We start from the raw sequence: 25,075 nt of genomic DNA, 5'->3' as shown, positions 1-25,075 counted from the left end.
TTTTTTATTATATATTGTAACAATTCAGTACCATCAAAATAACTTGAAGGTTATAAACACGTATTTTATAACGGGAGGGACTGGGTTGTATCTTTTAACAGATAGTTCCATCGTTATATTTTTTAAGTGAAAAACTAACAATATATTAATATTTACCTACTTTGTGTCGGATTGTTCTATAAAATTATATAAAATATATGTGATCAGGATAAACAAGCTTTTAATCAAAATATAAGTTTTTTATGATACAAAATTTTTACATTTTACAAAATTGCGTTTCTTACCTCACTTATAAATATCTATAAATAACTGTCGACAAGTAAAATGTGATTTTGCTAGCCAATAATTATCCAGGATCAACTCAGAGACTACTATATAAACTACATTTAGAATTGTAGAAAATATCTTTATTTGAAGGCATAATATCAAATACATTACCGATTTGTAACTGCAATGTTTTGACATCAATCGATAGAGAAATAAAACAATATTTTGTACAAATTTAACTATAGGTGTTTTTATATTTACAGAAAGAAACAAAAGAAAAGGTCACTTGGAATTTTTGTTTTCATTTTTTTAAATAATACTCTATAAATTTTAAAACAATTTTTCTCAATAGATATTTATTAAGGGACCCCCGCTAAAAATCGGAGAAAAAACAAATCTAATTATTTATATGTATATATAGAGGATATATCCGATTCTAAACCGAGGCACCTTTTAGAAATATCAAAATTTGCTATTAAAACTTCAATAAAATGGAGAGCTCTTCGTTAACAAACAGCAAATAAATAATGATATCGCAAACATGAATCCCCCTTTAGAACCATCTCACTAAAACGCGCGGAAGGAGTTTTGGTCTGTAAACAGCAACGGACCAAATGGAAACTTCGCCATATCTTCATCGAACCATTCTCAAGGGGTTACGCAGAAATTATTCCGAGAAACATAAACCGTTCGTATATAATCATTTCACTATTACCGTCATTAATATCTAGGCGAAAAAAAAAACATCATCACTTACGTGTTAAGTAAAAAAAAACAAAGAAACTATGCAAAATTTACCCTGCTATCTAACTATATAATTTATTTGATACAAATATCGTTTTCTGATTTGTAGGGTGGCTCCCTACAAACATCTCCCAACAACAACGTTCAATAAAACATCAAACAAGAAAACGAACATGCCTACCGCGACGTAGATAGATCGGAACGGGCTCCTCCGCCATTTCAATCTACCGTGCGAAAATAGTCGCGCGGATGATTTGCTCTTCGATGAAAAAGAGGGCAATGAAGAAATAAATACGAGAGATAATATTACATATCTATATATAGAAGAAAACGTTTCGTAACGGGAAACGACGATTAACGCCTACTTCGCTTCACGAAAAGCCTGCATAAGGTACGGTTTTTTTCTTGCTTTAACAACAGATTTTTGGCATTATATCTTTACTTAAGAATTAACAAGTTTCTTTTTATTTTATTTATTTTTTTGGTAGGAAACATCCGGGGACGGAACCTCTTTGTCTTCTCCCGGACCACGCCAATCCAGAGACTCCTCCAATATTATTAAAATTTACTCGGTAAAAAATAGAGATTTTCTTAAGGCCTTGGAGACTCGGTGTTCGGAAATCGGGGTTAAAGTCATCGAAACTCCGTCACGATCGGTATCAGTTTCCTGTTATATTTACGAGTATACATCAACAAGAAACCATACGAAAATAAATAAACAATGAGGGGGCGGTGGATAGAGTTCAATTGTAGATCATTATCGGAGAACCTCTTAAAAACACGCAAATTGTAAACAATCAGAATATATTCATTCACAGGAATAAGACAGTCAATATGTTGAAATGAAATCATAATAATTTGGAATTCGTGTTTCTTGAAAACCCCAAGAAAAAACCCCGAAAACAATAAAAAATATGTTCTCTAAGTTAAATGAAGCAGACAATCTATTTTAATAATTTGTAGATGATTGGGAATCTTTACAGGCAGAGCCTTTAGTAATATTTATGATCTAGGACAACATACTTCATTTGTTTGAGAACCTCTAAGAAATGGAGATCAGAAACATATTAAACCAAAATGATATAAAAATGTTGATATGATAATAAAGAAGAATCAATGTGTGAAACAAAAACATGTTCAGAAGAGAATTAGAAGAGAGGGAGAATATATTCTGATCATTGGTAGTTTATTTTGGGATATTTTCCGGTGTTTTTTTCATTTCTTGGACTAGACATACTTTATCATTATTTGGCAGAATGGATCATTTAACCTCGCTTATTTTTGTTTCCCCTGTTGAACGATATCCTCCTTTTCGAAGTTTATCGATTGCAACGACTAGCAGCAGTTAGGACCGATTTTTGCCTTTATTCGGGTATTTTGCCGGATATATATATATGAATGTATATATATATTTATATACACATACACACGCACAACTATGGACTCGCACCACTATCATCAGCAACAGGTCTAAATATACTCTATATACGTCATAAAGAAGCTTAAAAATTAGATTAGATATACATCAATAAGAATTTTTACAAGTTGAGTTGCATATAAACCTAGATAACGGTCAAAAATTGAAAATAATGATAATAATATTAATTAATAATAATAATAAAGGAAAACAAAAACAAAAAGCTCTCACTATCAAAACAACGAGTGTGGAGTCCACGAGGAAGGCAGTTAAATGGTCCCAAGCACAGAGTAAACGTGTTAAATCTGTTTTAGTCTACGATGCAATATGGCAAAATCCGCAACGTTTCTCCGTTATAACTAGGCCTGTCCAGACATTCGTACCACTCTCGAAACACTTCCCCTGTCCGGTTATCACTCGACTCACTACGATTCGATTCAGTTTGCTGTTCCGTCGGCTCACTATCACCAACACCGTCGCCGCCGCAAGACTCCGACTCCAAACCTTTCGACACGCTATACTTTTTGAACGTCTCGCAGCTCAAGGGTCTCACGTCCTTGTCCAGTTCCTCATAGATATTAGGCACTATGTTTAAATAGAGGCCGTCGACTATTTGCGACGGCGGTCTCGGGGTCCCGAGGCTCGCGTTTCCGTTCACGTTCTCGACGTTGGTCACGTGGAGCTGACGGATCTTGTGGGCCGACGTGTCGAACGCGTTGTACTTTTTCGACAGGTGGATTCGAGCTGAACAGGCGGGATCCTCCACGATCTCGAACGGGGGCGGCTGCTCGACGTCCTCGTCGTCGATCGAAAAGTCTGGTTTGTTTTCTTTTAGGTAACAGGAACACAATGGGTCGTTCACATCCGGGTCCTCCAGCAACACTGATTTGTCGATGGGAGGGAGCAAAGCCATCGCCTCCTCTACACTTAGGGACCTTAAACGAAATGTATTGGTTAGTTCCGTGAAAAAGCTAACCGCGTTTGTAAAGTTGTTTAAAAAAAATGAGCCTTAAAACTTTAAAACAAAAACAATAGGTGTTTTGGAATGTTCAAAAGTTGAAACGAAAATAATTGTAAACAAATGAAAGTGAAACAAGATGTTCATAATTTCAATAGGCCGTATTTCTTATATAAAATACCATCCAAATGATTTCCGCCCATTCTACATTCTCCTTTAATCGGTAGTGTAAAAAACGAAGGAGCAAACCAAGGACTTGGCTGTTGACGGTGTAAAAATATTTTGTTTTATTTGTTTACCAAGTGTATCGGAAATACACATTTCATTGCCTTTTTTTCGGGAGTATTTTCCGGGTATAATTTTCAAGAAGATCAAATCAAAGTATTGGTCATTTAATTCTATACATTCTGCCGATCTTCGGGCAATTTATGGATGACATCCCAAAAAAACTGTTTATCCTTTGAGCATAATTTTCTAACTTTGAAATTGGCGAAATGTTGCTCTGCTAGCGCGTGTTCCACTGCGAAAAGTTGATAATTGGACAGGACAAGGTCTGGAGAGTATGGCGGGCCCATTCTGGATGTTTTTCTATCAATGCATGGTTCAAATTGTTCATTTGTTGTCGGTAGCGATCACTATTAACTGTTTCAACAGTTCGTAATACACTACGCCACTCTGGTTCCACCAAACATAGGGCATTATCTTGCTACCAAAACGATTTGGCCTTGAAGTCGATCGACCGGCCTCGCCAGGCGATAACCATGACTTTTTGCACTTAGGGCTTTCAAAATAAATCCACTTTTCAGCACCCGTCACTATTCGACGCAGAAATGACTTCCGATCATGCCTTTGAAGAAGCATTTCACAGGCGATTTTTCGATTTTCCACCATTAGGCCACGTGATTATTATTCGCCTTTACATATATCATGATTCCATCAAACAAAATAGAAGAATAACAATTCAATCTAAGAACTCAAAATATTCCACGGCCGTTCGGCACTCCATACTTTTTTCCTTATCTCCTGCAGATCATCGAATCTAATCTATTATATGGTCTGATTCAACTAAAATGGGATTTGATGGAAACTAAAGAGGTATGACTTATTAAAGGATAATGGTCTATCTTATTGACCTAGTTAAGAATAATTTTGGTTTCCTAATAGTTTCCATTCTGAAACTTTCTGTGATACTGCCTCGTGACCTTTGTGAAGTCGATCCTTAATTAAAAAAAATTATTAAAACTAAAAAAACGCTTTTCTCCTATATCTTCCTAAAAAAAGTCGAACATCTTCTCGCAGACGTTCCTCTTTGATTACTAGTGGATTTTTCAATCATCTCATCCAAAGCTTTCAAAAAATTGTGGACGCACGAACAAAACACAACAATGGTCAGAGAAGCATAAAAATAAACTGACATTTAGTGCTACATCTATGAAAGGCTGCATACTCTCAACCCGTTTCTTGGGTCTCCCTTGTACACACTCATTACACGTTGTAATTACAAGTATCTTAAAATTATCTGTCTAATGTTCACTCTTGGAAAAAAATCACTTGGAAAAACTGTTTGACTATCTCCAAAACGCACCATTAAATCCCAGTTACTTTATCCCAGTTTACTCTTTAATATTATGGATCAATCTATTTTATCTTCCACATAATATCTCGTTTTCTGTTTATCTATATCCTTCTCCCGCAAGAAGACAACGTTAAATATGTGGCATTTTGATCGACGCTTAACATGGAAAAAACATCTAGTGACAAAACGCAAGCAGCTTGGACTTAAACTAAATCCAATGTATTGGCTGATAGGGCGTAAATCTAAATGATCCTTAGATAACAAGGTCCCGCCGTTTAAGTCAATACTTAGGCCCATTTGGACCTATGGTATTGAACTGTGGGGTACCACTAGCAGCGCGATATCCCTTTAGAACCTATTACGAGTGTGATTCGAAGTGTTAGTGTAAAGTATTCTGGAAGACTATTAGTGCATCCCAATGCACTCGCCAATCAGTTAAATGTCCGCGATGACAGTGAAGTAAACTCAAACGTAAACTACCATATGAACTGATTGACAGACACAGAGTGAGATATAATATTCTCTAGTACAAGTTAGAATAGTCTTTAGAATAAGTTAGGATAGAGTTTAGAATAGTATCTAAAATAAGATTTAGATTATAAGTTTGTACAGCAGATTACTTACTGAAGTGATCTTCTACATGTCAGTAGAGTTATAACGTATACCGGAAATCATATTACAATACTTATTGGCCACGGGCAAATTGTTGAAGTTCTAAGAGATTAATTAAAAAAATCTATACCCTTGTTGACAATATCTATCTGTGTAGTCACTTAATACATACATTGTTCGGTTTAATTATGTATTATAAATAATCTTTAAAAAAATCGACTTACTTGACTACATTTTCCTGAAACGCTGGTTCAGTCTCTTTGATCTCAGATTTATTGTCAGCATTACTGTCCGATTCCGGTTCGACATCGTCCACCACCACAATCTCCTCCTCCTCTTCTCTCATTCGTTTCAACAGGTTCTTATCGTTTATGACGGACCCGCTCTCGATTACCCTCTCATTTCGAGAATTCGTGCTTAAACTGAACTTATCTAGGGGAAGGGGTACGAATCAGGTCAATCGGTCGGTCGAAACGATCGATAGGTTATACTTACTCTTCTGAGAATTCTTGTTCCTGTGCGCGTTTGCGTTCAGCTTCTGATCGATGATGGACACCCTTTCCGTTAGTTTGGCCGCCTTCTCCTCCAAGTCCTCCCTCGGCTTTAAAGTGGAGTTCAGTACCGAGTTTTTGTTTTGTATGCTGGCGAGGAGTTCCTGTGTCGTCTTCACCTTGGAACTACCCCGTGACGCGGACACGGCCAACTTGTTCGTGAACGAGGTTTCCGCCTCATCTAAGAGATTCTTGTGATTTTTAGAGCCTGTAACATCATTGGGAACATGGAATGGTGCTGTAACATTGAGATTAGTCCAAGAACTCGATCATAAAAAATAATTATTACTACTCATTGACCATAATTCAAGAAGTCACCATTACTCTTGCATCTGTTTTTCATATGGTAAACAAGTAAACCATTATTCCAGTAAACAAATAGTTTCTCTCAAAATAATCAACCTAGGGCCCTCTTAATTATCAAACTGTCTAGGATATCAAGAAAAGTGGCATATTTTAATAACAACTGATTCCACAAGATTATATTTTGTTATTATTGGCTTACCGAAACAAAATTTGATAAAGATTTATTGTTTCAAGTATTGCAAATATGTTTCTTATTACGATACCACAGTCTATTAATACTGACCATCCAGTACCAGCTAATATAAGAATAAGGATAAAAAACGATATATTGCCATACGATTAGTGATAACATACGGAAAAAATCTCGCAAATAGAAAAATGTGTACCAAATCAGCTGAATGGTAGACAGTGTGTAGTGGCAGAAGTTTTGTCTTCTAGACATAAAAAAAAACTTTTATGTAACGTAATTTAGAAGGAAAAAGACACGTTACATTCAAAATTCGCAACAGAAGATGATCAGTCATGATATTGCTTTGGAAATTAGATGTTTTTATAATAGGATTTGAAGGATTTTATATGCCATGGGTATTGAAACCAAAACAGATATTTGAAAGAGGAAAATAGAAGATCGTGTAGCATGACGATGTAAGAAATACCTTTGTACAGATACCACCATATTCACTACTGTTTCTTCTGAGTACCATATTTTGTTTCATCCACTCGAAACTGTAACTCGAAGATAGATACAACTACTGTTCTCATCTTTTACCATAACACTTATTTTACTATTGAAGCATTTAAATCATCATCATCTATATTATTATTTCATAACTGATCTGTAGATAAAAAAAGTTGAGCAAAGAATAAACAAAACACGAAGTAAGTTCTAATACTTTGCTTAAGTCTGTAAAATTATTAAGTACTACATAAAAAAATCATAGAACAAAAAAAATTTGATGATTATAGATTTACAAATCAGCTCTAAATATTTTGGATAGGTTAAAATCTGTGGGCTTCGAGTCACTATCCTTAATCATCATACCAAGAAATTCAACTGGAGTGTTTTATGCATTATTGCTTGAATTTTTTAAGTTCTGCATCCTAATCTTCATTATAATGATCACTGATTTTTGTGGTGGTTTCCAATCATTTCAATACTTGGCATATCTGTTGATAAAGCTACTATTATCTTGTTTTAAAGTGGCAGTCCTCTTCAGCCAGTACAGCAACTTTTAACAAAGTGCCTTTTATATTATCTTGAAAATTTCCATCACACAACAGAGACTTGGTCACTGCTTCATTACTTAGTTAATTACCGAAAAGATGAAATTCCTATTTTAGAATAGCAACCTAGATAACTTCTGAAGAGGCCGAAGGTCAACGAATGCTCTATGAAGTTTATGGCAAACATGCTTCATCGTTTTCAACATGTGAATACTGGTTTCGTCGTTTTAAAACTAGTGATTTTGACACCGAACACAAAGAGCGTTCTGGCCAGGTAAAAAACATCAGGATTTGAAGGCATTACTCCATGATGGTCCATGTAAAATGCAAGAAGAATATACAGAATTGTTCGGAGGAACACAAGAAACCAATTCCAATCATCTGAATAACATGGGAATTGTTTTTGATGTATGATTTGAAGACAATAGACACTGAAAAACGTTTAGTCATGTGTGAAATGCTGCTTCAATAGTCATGCATCAACATCATCAGCAAAGCCGAATATCCTAATGAAATCCATATGCTAACGAAAACTTAATAAAACCACCAATGAGCATGGCTACCCACTATAATTGGTGCGTTTGAGCCGAGCACCGCGCGAAAACGGCCGGAATACAAGTAAAAGCACAACAATGTTATTCTTCAACATGACAACGCTCGACAACATGCTGCAAAATCGGTGAAAACATACTAGGAAACATTAAAATGGTAATGACCTTCCCCTTTCTAATTATTACTTGCTCCGACATGAGTCGTGAGCTGTCTAAGGGGCACTTCACTAATGAGGATATCAAAAAATGGTTCGATTCGTGGATAGCCTCAAAAGGATACATCTTTTGAGATAGAATTCGTTATAGATAGACAATACTTTGAGTAAAAAAAATTTTATCGAATTTCAGCTTCAAATTTAAAAAATTCCTTTAAAACCAACTTCTATGCCTAAAATAACTGACTGGATACAATGGTGCTCTCATCTTTCAATGCGCCACTTGATTTTACCATTGAAGCGTTCGATGGAACTTCCTGAGCTTATTATACACACATACGTTTATTGAAAATGTGTAGGTCAACAAATATAAATAATGAACAAAACGATAACTACCTTTCTTCCGTCCCCTTTTCTTTGGTTGTTGCTGGTCATTCGACGGGTCGGCAGTCTTTTCTGAGAAGCTCGAATTCGAATCCGAGTTGATTAGTATGACGTCGGACTTGTGCTCCGCCTTAGCGGCCGCGGGCAATATCACATCTTTAAAACTAGAGTTTGAATTGTCGGAGAAGTCAAAGTCTGTGACGCCTCCGTTGAGTCGCGCCCTGGAAATGTAGAAACGGAGAGATTGACTGTCGGCCTGGCGGCATATGAACGGACACCTTTACCTTTTCGGCTGAACGGTGTCAAGAATACCCTTGGCCGGTCGTTTTTTGTTCTTCAGTTGGTTCAGGTTGACGTCTGCGCTCTGGCCAGCTACGAGCGGCGGACTAGTTTCGAGCTTTGGATTGTGTAGGGGCGTCCCCAATTTCGGGCTCACCTTCTGAAAACTGGGGCTCACCATTTTCTGGATGCTGGCCAGTCGGTGGCCCTGCAACCCCGGACTGACCATCTTGTGCCCCGGCAGACCCGGACTAACTCTTTGCCCGACAGGTGGGGGGCTCCCCTAAAAAAATTAATGAAAAATTAATTATGATGTGTATGTAAGGCATGTGTGTGTATGTGTTCCTAAAATTAACAGAAATAATATGTTCTCCATTAGCAAACACATTGGATATTGAATATTTGCAACATTATGTTATCTGTTATGTTGACGAATATTTTAACGTAAACTTGTACTGCTATATCTATATAGCATAAATGGTTTGACAGAAGTCAAAAGCCAAACACTTAGGTATATTTATGCTTAGTTTTTAATATATCTTCAAGAACTGCCTAAGAACAAGTCCCCATGTTATAAGAGACTCCTTTCCATTAAATTAATTAATTTCGACTCCTGCGAAAATTATAAACACGTTGGGATACAGCACAATTGCTAGTTATTTATAGCCCTTCTAATAAAACATCCAATGCACATCATAGATGACGTCGAATATACTGCCAAATACAGTTTGTAAAAAACATTTGCTGCCAAGCAACAAAACTCGAATTAACAGCTCAGAATCGCGAGCTTCTCTATTTCTAAAGAGGCTAGAACAGCGGGATTACCTCAAATAATTTCGGAAAGCGCTAATTTTTAAGTAAAATAATACCAACATATGGATTAGGGTTCCTTGATTAATTGTGTTTTTATCTAATCACCAATTTATAAATACAATTTACTTGAATTTAATAAACATTTGAATATCCCTCTATCACGCAGCGTAGATTTTGAGAAAAAAACTTTTTTTATACTTAGGTCATTTAAAAGTGAAAATATAGACAATTTTTTTCAATCATAGCCATCTCATTAACAAATTGTTTTAATTCCAATGCCCAGACTATAGTGACATCTTTGCAATTCTATGAAACAAGAATTTTTATTTTTTAGTGATTTTTAAAAATTCTTTAAACCCGTTTAATCTTTGAAAATCGTATTTTTTTACTTTAGTCTGGGAAACATCTAAATTACAGACCTCTATACCGGAATACCCCTTAAATAATTAATTGTAAATTGAAACAGATTTCTGGCATTTTTTAAATTTATTGTGTATGTGTAAATAACCTTATAAGTTATGCTAAATCTCATAGAACACACATAATGGTCATCACTGTCATTCAGCCTGTATTCGAACCCATGCACATTTGGTTTAGAAGAAGATAAGAAGGCAATTAGAAGAAGTTTAGAAGACAATTAATTAAAGACCATAGAAGCTATATAGCATTAGCTATCCAAAGATTCCATGAATAAGTCCTATTTATTTCTGGCTGCAGTTGCCACCATATTCAATTTTATAGCGACTGTTCAGCAATGGAAATACACGTGAACCAATTGTTCATAGTAACACTGATATTCATAGGTTCTTGTTATCATTTAGATAAAATTTTGCTAGGCGAAAACCATTGATTTTAGGCCTATGTAAGAACTTGCATTTGACATAAACTCCTTATAATAAAATGACTTCAACAATGACCGATTTAAACTGAACAATTGATTTAAGCATGGGACTTAAAATTTATGAACCTAAAATAACCACATTAACCACATTCAATATCTTGACCAAAATTAAACAAACTAGCACTAATTAATACTACATTGTAAATTTCAGGAATGTCCTATATGTTAGGATTAAATGTGATCATGTGACATAGGCTATATCACCCTAAAATATCAAGGTTATCCACATGTTCTTCCATTCCAAAAGAAATGGTTTATCTACAAATCTATGAAGTAACAATCATGATAATTCACCTTTGCAGAAGGTACAGGACTTGTCCTGGATACTTTTGCTTGTCCATGTAAAGGAGAAGTATTTTTTGCAGGAACTTTTAAAACCTGCTGTTGCAGAGGCGGACTGGACTTCACCTGACCATTCTCTTCTGGAATCACCAAGCTGCGCCATTTTTTCACCAGTACTTTGGCGCGTCGCGATAGATCTGCATTTGAAGTCTTACGTCTCAGCTCATTGACATATTTTCCAAGTCTGGTGGTCTGAAAATGATAAAAATTAGTTCATTGAATCACCGTAACTGCTTACATTGATAAATGTTGTTAATGGTCATACTTATAAATAAAAATAGTTAAATTAACACAGGTGGGGTATTAGATAATGGATGAGATGAAGATACTATTCTCTCTTGTAAACAAATTAAATCCTGAATTTAAACTATGTCTTAAAATACTATTAACACATCAATTTAATATGATGAAAAAAACATAAGTTGTATAATCAATAATTGTAAGACTGCATGGATAAAAAAATAACCTCTTTGGGGTATTATTAGTTTTAGGTAGAAGTTCTAATAAAATCATAGAAAATATTATACAAAATTCTTTATTAAATAATAAAATATCACAATATATCAAAATAGAAATGTACAGGAAGCCCTACAAATGTGTTTTAACTTCGTGAAACATTTTTGATTTCTAATGTTTTTTACTACTTTAATTACTATACCCCTATAAAATTGAAAAAACAAAAGTTGAGAAATAGTTTTGCTTTTAACAAGAATTGGCTTCATTAAGAAATATTATATAAAATATAAGTCAGCAAATTAAAGGGCTCCAAATAACCTTACCTGCAGCAATTCTTTGGTAATAGCCACTTTCTCCAATAGAGAAATAACTTCAACAACCTCTTGGATGTTGATAACCTAAAACATTAATAAATATAAATATCTAAAGGCGATCGTAAGAGAGAACACCCTGTAAGTAGATTACGCTGCGCCCTTACTTATGTGACATTTTAGAGTCCCGTGAATCACGACAAATTTGCAATCTCACTTGTTGGTATACAAAAGTCGAAATATCCCGAAAATTGAGCGGTTATGAATACATTATCGAATAAAAAATATAATAATACGTGGTAAGTTTGAGGCCTTCTTGTATCTTCTTATGTAAAGCAAGCCTCCTGACGTTGCGAAATAATGACCAAATTTAAAGAAATTTTCTTCCAAATCGACCGCATTTTAATCAAGACCAGCCAAAAAATCACAAATCTCTTAGGAATAAACCGAGGATTATTTTAGTTATATGCACGAAGGGTAAGAGCACAACATAGTCCACCTGGTTTCATAGTCTATCTGTTGACGATCACATAAAAACACAAATATCTCCAAAAATCCTTATTTCCTTACATTGTAATTGCTATCTAATGCTCGTAGTAATCTTTGCGTTAATTCTGTTACGTTATTCTGCATTTAAAATCGGTTTGTAACGAGAAAACCGAATATACTTCGAGAGAACTTTTCGTAGCTCCTCTCGACAGTAATGGCGAACGGACATTGCGTTTTGTCCAGTTCTCTCGTCGGCACTGTGTAACGAGAAACATGGTTTACCCGAAGAGACTGAGTGGGGATCGCCGAAAACCAATCGGCTTCGTCTCTGCGCAGGCCCACAACCACCCCTGTCAAACTTGATGACAAAATATTCCCCTAGATCAGTCGGCCATGATGGTTCTTGTTCATGTAACAGAGATATTTTATAATCGAAATATGAAGACAAACGCATCTCACACGTACATCAGATGGTATAATATGGTTCAGCAGGTTAATTGCTTTAATTTAGATCTAATTTTCGTGTAATTTGATCAAGTCAAATAACATAATTCCCCATCGCAATGATCCAACTCAAACGAGGCGTCATCAGCTGGTCGTTTAGTTATTTTTTTATGGATGTAGTGGTTATCCAACTCCGTTTGGCGGGCTATTTAAAAATGTGAAAAGTCATTTAGAAAGGTTTAATATAAATAAAATTTTCTAATTTAACTGGTAGAAAGAAATAGACAAACATATTTAAGAGTATGTATGAAAACAACAACAAACTATTTCTAACATATATTTATTTCAAGAAGATATATTACAAAATATATATAATAAATTATTGTTTAATATTCTCTACACTTCTTCCATTAAGGGAAATTCGTCGTCTTTTCTCGGAATTATAGATTCAATATTGTAAAATGCCGCGTGTAAAGTGATTGTCACAATAGACGCACCTAAAATCAATGATTTAATTCAATTATATACTATAATAAGGTAATATTCACCTATAACCCAGAACATGGCTGCATGAGCACCCACTAGATAATAAACTGGCATAGAGCAAGCAGCCAATATGGCATATTGTTGAGCTAACGTCAATTCTTTACCAAAAAGTACGACATTCTTTCGCAAGTGCCGTCGATTTAGTTTATAACCTATATAGAAATTACCTGCCAATACCAATAGAATTAGAGGGGAAGTTATCCTGTAAAATAGATTGCCAGCAAAATTTAATAATCCCAGTATGTATATCTTCTTACAAACAGTACATAAACAGTCCCAAAAAAACAAACAAATAATTCGCTTGAAAGTACTCAATATTTCTCATGAGTCTCTTAGCAAGCCTGGGAAGTGTGGGTGCAACTTTAAAGTTCGATGTCTGTATAAAAACCAACCATGGCCTCACATTCTGCCGCTGCTGTTGTATCCACTCTCTGGGATCTGGAATTTGAGTAGGGATTTGCAAAAAACTAAAACAACAGTTTGTAAACATGCGAACATGGTTCGTTTTGTAATCAGGTCACCTAGGAAAGGGGGGTTTGGTGTCGTTTGGAACATCCATTTCACCGCTGACTTCTACTTTAACATCGGCCATTTCGTCTTGATGATTTTTTCTGTTTTCAATCACATGAGACTTTTCGCAGTAAATGATAAATTTCTTGGAAGAAATCGGTTGACGTGTAACAATGTTTTGATTACATTTTTATGTCAACTTTTCATTTATTTGACGTACATCAGCTGTCATAAACAACATCACAAAAATATTGAGTTTAAAATTTTAAGTTTAAATGTATTTTTATTTAAAGATAGAACAACTAGTAAATTATATTTTATAAATGATAACAATTAGACTTAATATAATTACAGAATTTAATTATGAAATTAACGTAACGTAAATTACCATTTTTTATATGTTTGTAATAATTATCTAATTTTATTTAAAAATAAGATTAAATTCTCAATTCAAAATTCCCTCGCGATATTTGTCGGAACCAGATGTTTAGTAGACCACCAATCGGATTTCGAATGCCATATATGAACTTGCAAGTGTTCTGTGATTGGTCGAATTGAACGCAGATGCGTCAACCAGCAAAATAACCGTTTTAATGGAAAGTTAAGAGCGTATGTTTATCTGTTGTGTATGAAAATTTATTATTTGACAATTGATTATATTAAAATAAGTAGTTTTTTTCGTAGAAAGTGCATAATAAGTGATAAAATAACGATGTCTTTTTCAAATATTGGTTCAGACGAGTTTAGAGATGTGGAAGTGGAAGATTTTAATTCATCAGGTTGTGGAGATATGTCTTTCGAACTACCAGGCGACGCCAGTCCTGCCAGTCCACCCTCGATCAGGAAGATCGACTTCTCTGAGTGTGACAATAATAATAGGACACCGGCACCACAGAAGATGAGTTACAGTCCGCCTTACAAAAGAGTTAGGGCTTTAAGGTTATTTGACAGCCCTCACACACCAAAAACTATCATTCAGAAGTCTTCAAGTTGCACCACTCCATTGCCTAGGAGTAGATTATTTGGAGACAAGCCAAAAGCTGTTCCTAGTGCTTATGCAGAAAGAGAGAAACCAGCTGCTAATGTTAATCCCTTCACGCCAAATGGTAAGTAAACTTATATATTACTTTGTCTTGTAGAAAATACCGACCCTGTCATGTATTTTTAAAATTATTTATCTAGGATTATTGTTATCAAAAAAAAGGACAAGATCTGTTAGGTCTTTGGACTCCCCTAAAATGAAACCTCCTCGATTTGATTTAAATGATTCAGACGCTTCAGACCATGAAATAGAACAACCAACAAAGAGGGTCGCTTTACAGGTGAGATAAAGTTCACTACTTCATCGAATGTATATCATTTTAATCTAATCCACAGGAGAGTAATATACCAAGATATCATAGAGAGTTTCTAGAATTAGAACTAATTGGCAGAGGACAGTTTGGTTCAGTTTTTAAATGTGTAAATAGATTAGATGGTTGTGTATATGCCATCAAAAAGTCCACTAGGCCAGTCGCAGGGAGTGCTTTTGAAAAAACTGCTTTAAATGAAGTCTATGCTCATGCAGTATTAGGTATTGTCACTAAATAAGTTTTTATTTTTTAATTGTTATGACTAATGATTATTCCATAATCAGGTAAACACCAACATGTAGTACGGTATTATTCAGCATGGGCTGAAGATAATCACATGATTATACAGAATGAATATTGCAATGGAGGGTCATTGGCTGATCAGATAGCAAAAGAGCCCCTTAGTGCGATAGAACTGAGAAGAATGCTTCTTCACGTCGCAGAGGGATTACGCTACATACATTCAGAGGGGCTAGTCCATCTGGATATAAAGCCTGGGAATATATTCATATCCATCGAGAAAAAAGTTAACCTGACAAATTATGATTCAGCAGATGATGGATTTGAAGAAATCGATGACAATTCGATGTATGAAGAAGAGATAACGTACAAAATTGGCGATTTGGGGCATGTTACAAGTTTGTCCAACCCTCAGGTATGCAGTGAAAAGTTAAATATTTCAAGAATCGATGGTGATGTTTTCTTTTCATTTCTATTAGGTTGAAGAAGGCGATTGTCGTTACCTCCCCAATGAAATCTTGCACGAAGACTACAGTCATTTAACAAAAGCAGACGTATTTGCTCTTGGCTTGACTGCTTTGGAGTGTGCAGGTACTGGTCCTTTACCTAAGAATGGTCCTCAGTGGCATTCTCTTAGGGATGGAAAAATACCGCAACTACCTCACAAATTGTCTAAGGATCTTTTCGAATTAATCAAGTGAGCAAGTTCTATCATCTCATGGGGCACGTTTATGACTGAACAACGTTGTTCTTTTTTGCGCAGATCAATGATTCATCCTGTCGCGTCAGAGAGACCCAGCACAATCCAACTGCTACACCATCGAGCCTTAAATCCTGACGGCAGCAAAACGAAAGCCGATCTCACCAGGGAATTGAATGCGGAAAAGATGAGGAACGAGATGTTGGTCAAGCAGTTAAAAGTGAGTACAAAGTCTCACAATTTATTAGCCTACCTGTGGTCTTACTTTTACTTGGTGAAAAAAATTATTCAATAACATAGTTTTGGAGTTTGTACATCAGTTGTTTTTTTTTTTCGGATTTTTGCGTTTGGTTCTTGCATGCGAACAGTTTAAACATTCTCCTAATCAAGTTTCATTCGTAACAGAAATGTTCCAAGGAAAAAATATACAATTGTATTTTTGATCTGTTCTCGTTGGGGCTTATCGTCAAAAACTTAGGCAAAGGTAAAACTAATAACACTGCTACCGGTCAAAGAAACGACATGAAAATCCATTTTTGGATTAAAATCCATTTTGGATCCAGATGTATGTATATTAAAATTATAACAAACTATTTCAAGAACCAATACTCTGTAACCTTTTTTTAAATGGCACTTAAACGTAATTTCAATGTAGTTTTAATAACCAACAAAGTATTAATAAGTTTAAATTACTACTGAACTAATCACTGAACATTATAACAAAGTATCATGAGTAAGATTATTTTCAGAGCTGTAATAGCTTCAGGGCATCAAATATAAGTATATATGATTTTTATTTACTTTTATGTTATAATCATAAACGTTGAATATTAAATGAAGTGATACTTATTTGTATATTAGTTAAAACAGTAACGAACGAAATTAGAAATTATATTATAGTAATGTATTTATAATCATTAAATGAACTGTATATCGCTAAGCCGATTAATATATAGATTGTTATTGCTTTCCTTAACCAATAACGTACGAATTTTAAGGAGTTTGAATATTTAAAAAAACATAACAGGGAATCTTAGACAATACTATTTTATGTTACATATTGAAAGAATCTAGCAAGTTCTGATTTAACACGTTGACTGTCGGTGCGATTTTTGCAATGAAGGATCATTGGCTGATCAGATAGCAAAAGAGCCCCTGAGTGCGATAGAATTGAGAAGAATGCTTCTTCACGTCGCAGAGGGATTACGCTACATACATTCAGAGGGGCTAGTCCATCTGGATATAAAGCCTGGGAAAAATTAGTTAAATAGATCTAGAAATAAATCTAGAATCTTAGACAATACTATTTTATGTTACATATTGAAAGAATCTAGCAAGTTCTGATTTAACACGTTGACTGTCGGTGCGATTTTTGTAGTATTTTACGTTTGGGCCAGAGGCATATTTCATATTAGGTCAAAATTTTCATTCTTTGAGCCATAATGCACAGAGATAACGAGGTTCATGCAATATAAAGCCAACACGTTCTTTTGATATCTTTACGATGTTAGCCAACTCACGCAACCTCACTTTTCGATCATTTAAAACGATTTTTTGGATTTTTTTGATGTTTTCTAGTGTTACCACCTCATTCGGCCGTTTTGTATCATCGGTGTCTCTACGACCACGTTTGAAGTCGGCGAACCAACGTTTTATTGTTGTTTCTGATGGCGCGAAGCCCTTATAATACTTTTGCTTACTTCCGCTTGAACGTTATTTTTTCGCATCAAGAACTAGCGAAAAATTAAAACACGAAATTGTTTCTAATCCATCGTTTTGAAAATAACAAAATTAGTGTCACTCTTAGAGCACGATAACTCATAGAAGCAAAAAAACAAATGAAAACATTTCAACATATATTAAGTAGCTTTTACAATCAACAGGCAGTTGCCCTTAATTTCTTCATTGTTTTTATTATTATTTATGATCTATTGCTTCTTGTATACATAGCTTGATTATATACTAAATGAAGTTACTAATTACCTGTGGTATTATTAAGCAAATACCAGACATTTACCAATTATAATTCAAATAAATTTTTGTGATAAAATTGTTCTGAAACACAAAAGAAACGTTAATAAATGACATTAGGCAATCGTATCAATTGAACCAAACTTCAAACCAAACGAAGCTAATATTGAACATAATTTACCGGACATAGAAGATGAAAATTCGATGATTAAATTAGTCACTCCGAAAGAGTTAACCAAAGTTACTAAAACTGTAATTAACCCCAGGAATTCACCAAGCTACGATTTAATAACAGGAGAATTACTGCAAAAACTACCAAGAAAGGGAATTATAAAACTCACCAACTTGATCAATACAGCATTTAGATTGAAACATGCCCCAGACATTTGGAAGATGGCGGAAATTATAATGATCCCAAAACCTGGGAAGTCACCAAACGAAATAAAATCCTATAGACCTATATCACTGCTGCCAGTAATATCTAAGGTTTTTGAAAAACTCCTGTTGAAAAGAATAAAACCGATCATAGAAAAAATCTAATACCAACACACCAGTTTGGGTTTATTAACAAACACTCAACAATTGACCAGGTCCACAGAATAACAGATGTTATTGAAAAAGCCTACGAAAGCATTGTCATCTAGGAATGACATTCCATATAGCAACAACGCTAAATATCTCGGAATGAATCTTGATGCAAAACTTCGCGGGAAGGAACATATAAAGAAGAAAAGAAAAGAACTGGAATTGAAATATAAGAAAATGTACTGGCTAATTGGAAGGATATCACAATTATCAGTACATAATAAATTGCTATTATATAAACAAATATTGAAACCTATATGGACATACGGAGTTCAATTATGGGGATGTTCTGCAAAGTGTAACATTAATAAAATACAAATTTTTCAGAACAAAGTCCTGAGAGTTATTGTGGGTCCACCCAAATACTATAAGACTGATTACCAACATCGAGACCTTCAGATACCCGCAGTCAGTCTAGAAACCAAGAGAATTGCAAGGGGGCATGAGAAGAGACTCCATTCTCATACTATTATTGAAATTTTGGATAACACCAGAACAGGACACAGACTCACAAGAATCGAACCATCTGATCTTGTGTAGTGAGGTGCATATATTAAAAAATTCAGCAGTGACATGTATAAACATTATTTCACCAGAGACTGAGTTAGGGCCGATGGGTCCTCGTAGTTACCTAGATTCAATTCAAGTAGTTCATACCTAGATTTAAGTTAGCATAAAGACAAATTGTAGGTTAGACGGAAACGACTAGTAACAATATATTAATTAAATAATAAAAAAAAATTGAACCAAACAAAACATTCTGACTTCCTTAATTTAATAATATTACAATCTCTCGAATCATTAGATCTAAAAGCTCTCTTTTCTTAGAAACATTACTAAAAGCCAAACCAAACACTAATCAATATTAAAAAACAATTTATTTTGATAGGCTTATTTCTTAGGTAAAATATATTAGCCACCAATCGGTATTTCCGCCGCAGTTCTCAAGTAATTTTTAAACCCATAAAACAAACTTCCCATTCAAAAATCCCATTAAAAAGATAAATATAAAATTATAAAACCATAAAGATTCGCTTCCGAAAGAACCGCACGAATGGTCGAAATTTACTTTAAAAATACAGGTAAAGATATTGATTACATTCTAACTGAATACCACTAATGAAATTTATATTGTTTTATTACCGATCCCTTTTGATAATCGCAACCGTAAAAAGTTATAAAATTGTTATATTCTTTAATGTTTATATTTATTTTTACAGCTAAATATTGGAACTTATAAGGTTTAATAGAAAATCAACAATAATTAATTTTAATCTTTATTTGTTAGTGTTCGATATTATCTTACTTAACACAAGGTATCTCAAAAGGAAATGTATATTTAATAGATTATATTTAATATAACAACATTCTCATGAAACATAAATGTTTGTTTTGATCTAATATTTAATGCATATATTATTGAAGAACTTAAACTACAATTGATAATACTGCCACAGTAGCTTGTAGGTTAAAGTTGTTTTATTATATGTGCATTGAACTCTTTTACAAACCACCTATGGTATCCCCTGGCGGTCTAATCCGATTATTTAATAATTGTATACCCAAGTAATGTATTTTACTTTCATTAGAGAGCATATTTACACTTAGTTTTGTTTCCTTATCAAGTAATTCACTGTATATGTCTTTAGTTTCTTCTGTTACTAATATTCTCCCTAATGCATTTTCCATATCTGCAAAACAGAATTTTTTCTCATATATTCTAACCGAATGCTCATATAACAGGTCAATTGAAAAGTCCCTAGCCACATAACATAATTTACTCAACATAATTCCCTTTAAGGGTGATATACTGATTATAGCCACCCTCCAACTTTTCGATACCATTTTTGTAGTACGATTTGTCCTTTGCTTCAAAATGGGCTTCAGTTTCGGCGATCACCTCTTCATTCGACGATTCTTCACAGCGAATATTTTGAAATCTGAGAACAGGAAATAGTCTGGGGGCCAGATGTGGAGAATACAGTGGATGAGAAAGCAATTCGAAGCCCAATTCATGGATTTTTGTCATCGTTTTCATTGACTTGTGACACGGTGCATTGTTTTGGTGAAACAGCACTTCTCACTTCTTCACTCAAAATGCTATAATTCACAAACTAATGATCCGACAGCTGTCAAATTTATACACGCATCTTTTGAGGGTTAGGGCTAACTAAAAATCACTCATCACCCTGTTTTGGTAATTAAATCATAATCCCACATCCAGAAAGTTTCATTCATTCACTGTCACATTCTGAGGCACTATTCAAGTCAATAACTAACATGTTAATTTCCAATAGAACACTAGTTCCCAATTCCATCATTTGTCAATTTCTCTTTCTGTGTCTAATAAGAGTTCATCCAAACTAACGCTTGTTATTGTAGACAATCTTTCTTTCCACATACCCAAACTGTTCTTGCTTGTATGTATATTGCAGTATAAATATTGTATACCTGCATGTATATTGTAATAATTCTTTACCACATCCCATAACAACTCAGTTTGATTGAATATGCAGTGATGAGGAAGATGTTATGCTCTGTCTCCATCTGATATACGGTGTATTTTTGTCCGGCTTATTTCTAAAAAAAGTAAATATCATAAAAGAAAAGCTTCCATAATTTTATTATATATTTTTAAAAATTGTATTATTTTAAAAGCAATGACTAGAGCTTTCGTTAGACCTCTTCGTGGATCGTGGAACTTAAAACAGCCAACGCACGTCATCAAAATTTATAATGCAACGTTGCCGCATATGACATATGACAACGGTGTCGACCAGTGCCAAAAAAATGGAATTGTGTGGACCGATTTGGTTACATGTCCGGACGCATCAGACTTCATTCCGTCTCTTTTTAACTGCAGTTATGCTAATTAGTAAAATGAGAAAGAAAAATTCTCTGAGTTCAAAAAAGATTTTACGTTTTTATAAACTGAATTTGGCGATACGTTCGACGGTGTTGGTGACGTGCATTGGCTGTTTTATTGGAAGGGCTGTAGATAGTTTTTCAATTACATGGTTGATAAAAGCTTTAAATTCAATTAATAATGGGCGATGTACTGATTGAGGCTGACCTTTTGTTTCAGGAAGCAACGATATGCATCAAAACAATCGCCAAGGATCCAATGAAGATTCCCGGAGTGGCGAAGATGAGCTCGCGACTGATCGGGAAAAAGGTGAACAGGAGCGTCAGTACGACCACGTTCTAACGCGCGTGCGAATCTACCGCGTTTTTCTCTAGGGTACTTGTAAGTACAGACACCAATTTCAACAAATTCAGTATTCTTGTTTCACTTTTAGCTAATTGTTCGTTGTAGTTGGAAAAGTATACACACGTATTTTAGCGTATACTCACATTTTATCTCGATAAGTTTTGTATATTTTATTCGGACTGAAATATACTAAAGCAGCTCTCGAAAAAGTTTACAAGCTTACTCTAGAATTTGTTTAGGTTAAGTTTACGGTCTCACGGTTCTTGATCCCGATGAAGTTTTACCTGGTCTATACACCTTTTGTCTCTTTGTATCGGTCCTTCGTGAATACTCAGCGATTTTTGTTTGTTCAAAAAGATTGTAACCATCTAAAACTCCAAGCGGGACTTAAGTACCACCACCTACATCCCCCTCCCCCCCACACACACACGAAAAAACAATCGAAAGCAATATTTTACGTATACTATTATATTGAATAAATTGATAAAAATTGTTATATTTACTCTTCGTCCTTCGAATTGTTTCATTGATATTTGCCTGATTATTTCATCAATTTCTATTATCTGACGATTGATAATGTTATTTTGTGATATGAAGATAGGATATTGTTTTTTTTTTCTCCTCTTGTATAAAGAAATGGCTGTATAAATTTAAATATGCCCGTGGAACCCGTGTCGCGATTTTGCATTGATTGTTCCCGATGATGGTGTGTTTTAAGGATGACGATTCGCCGTTTCGGATTGCGAAGGGGTCCCAGTTTTGAACGGTCTCGCGTCGTGGGGCGTTGATCGTCGCAGGTGTCACTCGGTTTTTCCTCGTGCGCTGCGGTCGAGACCATAGAGCGGAAACTCCACTTAAAGCGCAGGTGCCGTTTTAGTTGCGACGTTGATTGGTATGTTAGAACAATTGTAACGTTATATATTAGGTTGTAAATTGATATTTTAAAAAGTTGGCCATTCTATCGGTACTTAATATCGAGTATAGTGAATATTGTGGACAGGCCTACTGAATGGCTATAGTAAGGAGGGTCAAAGAAGTAACTCATTCCAACAAGTTCAAAAGTATCGCCTTACCTCTCGCTAATCATTTTTTGTGTTTTGAGTATCCTTATGAGAAAAGAAATAAGCAAAAATTCAACAATACAGTATTCATCACAGATAACGCCAGGTCTTGCCAAAAAACCTTGGATAGGAATTTGTTTGACATATTACACATACACGCATTCGAACATTTCGACATAATTATCTTCCATTGCTTGGAAAAGTATACATTCTGACTTCAAAAAGTTGATCTATCTTAAGTAACAAGGGATTTATTAAAATCTACTTAAGTAACTATATATACCATAGTTTAAATATTTAATTTTATTAAATATTTCAATTATATATTTCAAGCTATTCATGTAAATGTGAAAATATTATACATAAATCAAATATATACAAACAAACCAAATTTATATACAAATCTATTAATAGTGTAAGACGAGAAATGTGCCTGTGCAAATAAGTACGTTTCTTCAGGATAAAAAGGCCCAGAATTTGAGTAATCTAAAAATATATAATGTTTTTATTTAATTTTCCACATATTAAAGTTAAAACGATAAACTATTAACCGCCTGGCAAAGTCTGAGGCTGTTTAGAATTAAGTTTTTCGTCGTCTCGACGATTCCGGTGGATCAATCAGATGTCATGATGTCAGTGACGACGGAACGATCCATTATAATGCTTAGAATGTTGTCTCTCTATGGTCGAGATTGAACATCGACGATTCTCCAACGTTTGTATTGGAACGTTAAGTTCGATCAAGTGATTCTGCGATGATCCGCGGTGTTCGTATTAAAACCGTTTCAAGGGACCCGATATTATGATGGCGACCTGTTATTCAATGATTTTGGTATGAATGTGATAATCAATTATATATATATGTAAGTTAGGTTAGAGATTTTTACTTTATTATTATTATTATTGTTTAGTTTTATATGACCTTGCTAAAATTTTTAGCATAATATTATACATTCCCCCCTCCTTTAAATATCTTTTAAGTGCCTTTTATCGATTGCATTTATATCTTTTAATGTTGTATGTTAACAAATTTTTTGTCAATGCCAAATATATTTTAGAATAAAGCCGATTATTTTCTTACTTGGGAAATCATCCCCTACTCCACCTTTCCACCCCTACACCACTTTAGCCTATCACCCGTCTAAAAACAGGCCGATGAAAAACAGATGTAATTAAAAAACCTATGAAGGTGAAAAGATTCAGCTATATTCTTAGATCTAACCCAAGCCTTGGAACTATTAAAATCTTACATTACAGTCTACAACAAGAGGAAGTCTATTGACCACAACATAAATTAACAATTAATTAATTAATTTTCCACATATAAAAATCAGAACAATAAATTATTAATTTTCTGGCAAAGTCTTAAGCTGCTTGCTTAGAATGAAGTTTTTCGTCGTCTCGACGATTCCGGTGGACCAATCAGACCTCGTGATAACATGAAATTAGCGTCAATGACGACAGAACGATGCTTCAGAATGCTTAGAACGTCAAGTCTCTCTATGGTCGAGATTGAGCATCGACGATTCTCCAGCGTTTGTATTGGAACGTTCGATCAAGTGATTCTACGATGATCCGCGGTATTTGTATTAAAACCGCTTCAAGGGACCCGATATTATGATTGCGACCTGTTATTCAATGATTTTGGTATGAATGTGATATGATAAAAAAAACAAATGCATACCCTCCAACTTCTTGGGGGTTTGTGCTTTTACTCCACAAAATGACTAGAATACAATTATTGTGTTATTTCACTCTTTATCGGTAATTACCCATCAAACTACTTTTAGGATAAAATTCAAGAATAAAGAAAGAAGTTAATTTACGCTAATAAAAATAATAAATTTTATAGTAAAAATCAAAACAAACTCAAACTATGCTGGTTTAAAGGAATTAATTAACTCGATAAGCATAAAACGGCCAAATTACCTTTCTACTTTAGGCATTACTTTTTTTAATGAAAATGTTTCATACACTCCATAATTAGTCTTAGCATAGTTCACTATTTGTAGGTGCAAGGTCAGTATTCTATCGATTTCAAAGCAGTGGTGTACTCACGGCATTTATATCTCATAGGAAATTTTTGTCTTATTGAAAGAGAAACTAAAAGTACATTGAT

The 25,075-nt window shown here is 34.5% G+C and overlaps 3 protein-coding genes across 7 annotated transcripts; 1 reads left to right on the top strand and 2 right to left on the bottom strand.

Annotated features, from left to right (window-relative positions):
- Window positions 1-385: 385 nt before the first annotated feature.
- Window positions 386-12,625, bottom strand: MED26 (Mediator complex subunit 26). Of its 4 annotated transcripts, none has more exons than XR_013005109.1 (9): window positions 12,418-12,625; window positions 11,860-11,934; window positions 11,033-11,272; window positions 9,030-9,307; window positions 8,758-8,966; window positions 6,070-6,363; window positions 5,799-6,006; window positions 2,002-3,363; window positions 386-1,955 (listed from the first exon to the last, which is right to left on the bottom strand). XR_013005109.1 is itself a non-coding variant. In XM_076400230.1 (8 exons), the coding sequence occupies exons 1-8, from the start codon at window positions 12,478-12,480 to the stop codon at window positions 2,739-2,741; spliced, it is 1,992 nt and encodes a 663-aa protein (XP_076256345.1). In that variant the 5' UTR covers window positions 12,481-12,625; the 3' UTR covers window positions 386-2,738. The 4 variants fall into 4 exon arrangements, 2 of the variants coding, with proteins under 2 accessions (XP_076256345.1, XP_076256346.1); XR_013005110.1 differs by having other exon boundaries at window positions 6,070-6,333; XM_076400230.1 differs by having other exon boundaries at window positions 386-3,363.
- Window positions 12,626-13,104: 479 nt separating this feature from the next.
- LOC143193826 (prenylated Rab acceptor protein 1) lies at window positions 13,105-14,048 on the bottom strand. The gene is made up of 4 exons (XM_076400229.1): window positions 13,848-14,048; window positions 13,584-13,793; window positions 13,329-13,528; window positions 13,105-13,277 (listed from the first exon to the last, which is right to left on the bottom strand). The coding sequence occupies exons 1-4, from the start codon at window positions 13,916-13,918 to the stop codon at window positions 13,177-13,179; spliced, it is 582 nt and encodes a 193-aa protein (XP_076256344.1). The 5' UTR covers window positions 13,919-14,048; the 3' UTR covers window positions 13,105-13,176.
- Window positions 14,049-14,392: 344 nt separating this feature from the next.
- On the top strand, window positions 14,393-24,020 carry Wee1 (Wee1 kinase). Of its 2 annotated transcripts, XM_076400228.1 has the most exons (8): window positions 14,407-14,462; window positions 14,521-14,942; window positions 15,019-15,158; window positions 15,214-15,409; window positions 15,473-15,843; window positions 15,908-16,125; window positions 16,192-16,348; window positions 21,770-24,020. In XM_076400228.1, the coding sequence occupies exons 2-8, from the start codon at window positions 14,549-14,551 to the stop codon at window positions 21,890-21,892; spliced, it is 1,599 nt and encodes a 532-aa protein (XP_076256343.1). In that variant the 5' UTR covers window positions 14,407-14,462; window positions 14,521-14,548; the 3' UTR covers window positions 21,893-24,020. The 2 variants fall into 2 exon arrangements, with proteins under 2 accessions (XP_076256342.1, XP_076256343.1); XM_076400227.1 differs by having other exon boundaries at window positions 14,393-14,942.
- Window positions 24,021-25,075: the final 1,055 nt, after the last annotated feature.

This window comes from Rhynchophorus ferrugineus, unplaced genomic scaffold (assembly GCF_030347505.1).
Source record: "Rhynchophorus ferrugineus isolate W39M unplaced genomic scaffold, kcgeb_rfMv2 rfM3, whole genome shotgun sequence".
Taxonomy (NCBI): domain Eukaryota; kingdom Metazoa; phylum Arthropoda; class Insecta; order Coleoptera; family Curculionidae; genus Rhynchophorus; species Rhynchophorus ferrugineus.
Note: the sequence above shows the minus strand (reverse complement) of the source record. Positions and strands in the feature narration are given on the sequence as shown.